General features: G+C 55.9%; 1 protein-coding gene across 2 annotated transcripts in view; it reads right to left on the reverse strand.

The window, feature by feature from the left end:
• Positions 1–3,090, reverse strand: part of CLK2 (CDC like kinase 2) — a 27,742-nt gene that overhangs the window by 6,159 nt on the left and 18,493 nt on the right. Inside the window, exons 7-9 of one of the 2 annotated variants that reach the window (XM_015419641.1) lie at positions 1,648–1,742; positions 1,309–1,435; positions 50–132 (exon numbers count right to left, since the gene is read on the reverse strand). In XM_015419641.1, the coding sequence (XP_015275127.1) occupies positions 50–132; positions 1,309–1,435; positions 1,648–1,742 (305 nt within the window). Of the gene's footprint in view, positions 1–49; positions 133–1,308; positions 1,439–1,647; positions 1,743–3,090 lie in introns of both variants that reach the window. The other variant, XM_015419640.1, reaches the window with a different exon arrangement.

Here is a 3,090-nt window from a genome sequence, read left to right on the forward strand (position 1 = left end):
AGAAGGGCGGTTCCGCTTTGCCCACAGAACCCCAAGAAGCCGGTCTCACCTGGAACAAAGTGAAGCCCATGTAATACTCGAAGATGATACAGCCGATGCTCCAGACGTCACACGGCTGCGCCCAGCCGAGCTCTGCAACACAGAGAAGCCGTTTCGGTGGCGCTCCAAGAGGCAGGGGGCTTGGTTGGTCGAATACCTGGGGGGACCCCCCTCCCCAAATCCTGCATGGATCTGTAGGTCTATTGTGACACTCTTGGAAGGTATCTTATGCACTTGCTCACCCACACTGGCTAGCTCAGCACTGTCTACTCCGAAAGGCAATGGCTCTCCAAGGTCCTCAACTGTGCTCTCTAAAAAATGAATCCGAACTAAACCAGGGACCTTCTTCATGCAAAGGGGAAAGTGTGCTCCTCCCGAGAGCTACAGCCCCTCCCTAGTTGCGAAAGAAACCAAAGTTTGCTGCTGCTCTCACTAAGAGTTGAAGGAGAACATAAGAATGTAAGAGAGGCCCAGTTGGCCAAAACCCAGGTGCCATCAGGAGGTCCGCCAGCAGGGCCGGAACTCCAGGAGCCCTCCCACTGTTGCCCCCCCCCAAGCACCAAGAAGACAGAGCATCACTGACCCAGACAGAAGAATATAAGAGAAGCCATGTTGGATCAGGCCAATGGCCCATCCAGTCCAACACTCTTGTCTTATACAGTGGCCAAAACCCGTGTGCCAACAGAAGGTCCCCCGGGGGGCCAGAACCCCAGAAGCCCTCCCACGGTTGCCCCCCCAGCACCAAGACGACAGAGCATCACTTGCCCCAGACCGAGAGTTCCTATCTATACCTCGTGGCTAATAGCCACTGATGGACCTCTGCTCCAGATGTTTATCCAATCCCCTCTCGAAGCTGTCTATCCTTGTAGCCGCCGCCACCTCCTACAGCAGTGAATTCCACGTGTTCATTACTCTTTGGGTGAAGGAGGAGGTCTGCCCCCAACTCTGTCAGCCAGGTTCCTTTTAGCTGGAGATGTTGAGGACTGAACTTGGGACCCTTTGGGGGCAAAGCATGCGTTCTCCCACCGAGCGAGCCCCCGCAAGAGACCCTTGAGATGTACATCTCAGTAGCCTACTGAATACTCTGACGGGCAGGAGCCCTTCCAGACCTCCCGTGGCAGAGATCTTCCCCCGCTATCGCCAAGTTCCTTAAGCAGCCAGCTCTTCCCCTGCCCTGATCCTCAAGACACCTGTTCGTTTTTCAAAGCCGGAGATCCCGGGGACTGAGCGGGGGCTGCGGCATGCACAGGTAAGAGACGGGATCCCCACCTAGAATAACCTCCGGCGCCCGGTAGTGCCGCGTGGAGACGATCGTGCTGTGGTGCTCGTGGTCGAAGGTGGCGCTGCCGAAATCGACCACCCGGACGGCCGTGTTCTTGACACATCGCTCGTCTCGCTTCTTGTGGGGAGGGGGGGGGTTGTTGACGGACAAGAGGGAAGAGGTGGTTAGTGGTCTGGGCGGAGAGCGGCCGCTTCAGCCCCGCGGGCTGCAAAGCGCCAGCGTCGCAGGGTGAAGAGGCGTGTCGAGGCACCCGAGTGATGCCGGAGCCATTGGCCACCCCGGTTCCAAAGGCAGGCAGGATTTCCCCAAAAGTAGAGCGAACCCACCTTTTCCAGGTTGTAGGTCATCTCGTAATCCGAGCTGACAAAGAGGATGTTTTCAGGTTTGAGGTCCGTATGCGTGAGCTTGTTTTCATGCAGAACTGTGGGGGGAGGGGAGAAACCCACGGTTTTCAAACTCAGAGTTGAACGCAGGAAGAGATCCACAGAAGCCAATACTGCCTTGCCGACTAGAGGTTTCCAGCCTTTATACGCCAGGCCTCTTTGTAGAACAACTCAGTTCAAATTTCAGGGCAGGCCTCAAGCAGCCCAAGGGATGGCCGGGGGGCACAGATTAGACAGATTCATGGAGGGACGGGTCTATCAAGGGAACCTCCACATTCAAAAGCAGTCAGCGTCTGAATCCCACTGCCAGTAGGCAACATCAGGGGGAAGGCCTCGGCCTCTCTGCCCTGCTGTTGGCCCTCCAGAGGAGCTGGTTGAGGCCACTGTGTGAGACAGGAGGCTGGACTAGATGGACCCTCACTGGTCTGACCCAGCAGGGCTCTTCTGAAGTTCTTATGAGGGGAAGGCCTCGGCCTCTCTGCCCTGCTGTTGGCCCTCCAGAGGAGCTGGTTGAGGCCACCGTGTGAGTCGGGATGCTGGACTAGAGGGACCCTCACTGGTCTGATCCAGCAGGGCCCTTCTGATGTTCTTATGAGGAGAAGGCCTCAGCCCCTGTGACCTGTTGTTGGCCCTCCAGAGGAACTGGTTGAGGTCACTGTGTGAGACGGGATGCTGGACTAGAGGGACCCTCACTGGTCTGATCCAGCAGGGCTCTTCTGATGTTCTTATGAGGGAAAGGCCTCGACCTCTCTGCCCTGCTGTTGGCCCTCCAGAGGAACTGGTTGAGGCCACTGTGTGAGACAGGACGCTGGACTATATGGACCCCCTCTGGTCTGATCCAGTAGGCCACTTCTGATGTTCTTATGAGGGAAGGCCTCGGCCTCTCTGCCCTGTTGTTGGCCCTCCAGAGGAACTGGTTGAGGCCACTGTGTGAGACAGGAGGCTGGACTAGAGGGACCCTCACTGGTCTGATCCAGCAGGGCTCTTCTGATGTCCTTATGAGGGGAAGGCCTCAGCTTCTATACACTGTCTGTTGGCCCTCCAGAGGAAGTCGGTGGCCACGGTGTGAGACGGAATGCTGGACTACATGGGCCACTGATCAGATCCATCAGGGCTCTTCTGATGTTCCTACCTGGCCTCAGTTGAACACGTGAAGCGGCCTTATTCTGAAAAAGGCTAGCAATCTATCCGGCCCAGTATTATCTACTCAAGTGCGGGATACTTAAGGCAATCAACTTTTTTTTAAAAAAAAAACCTTTAAAAAATCTTTTTGATTGACTGACAGGTCAGCTATCGGTAACATACTGGGCTGAAACATTCAGATCCGTTCAAATAAGGGTGACACTTCCCCCTGGTGCACGGAGCTCCCTTTCAAGTCTGGTGGGA

Source organism: Gekko japonicus, unplaced genomic scaffold (genome assembly GCF_001447785.1).
Source record: "Gekko japonicus isolate JY-2015 unplaced genomic scaffold, Gekko_japonicus_V1.1 scaffold1188, whole genome shotgun sequence".
NCBI classification, from domain to species: Eukaryota; Metazoa; Chordata; class Lepidosauria; order Squamata; family Gekkonidae; genus Gekko; species Gekko japonicus.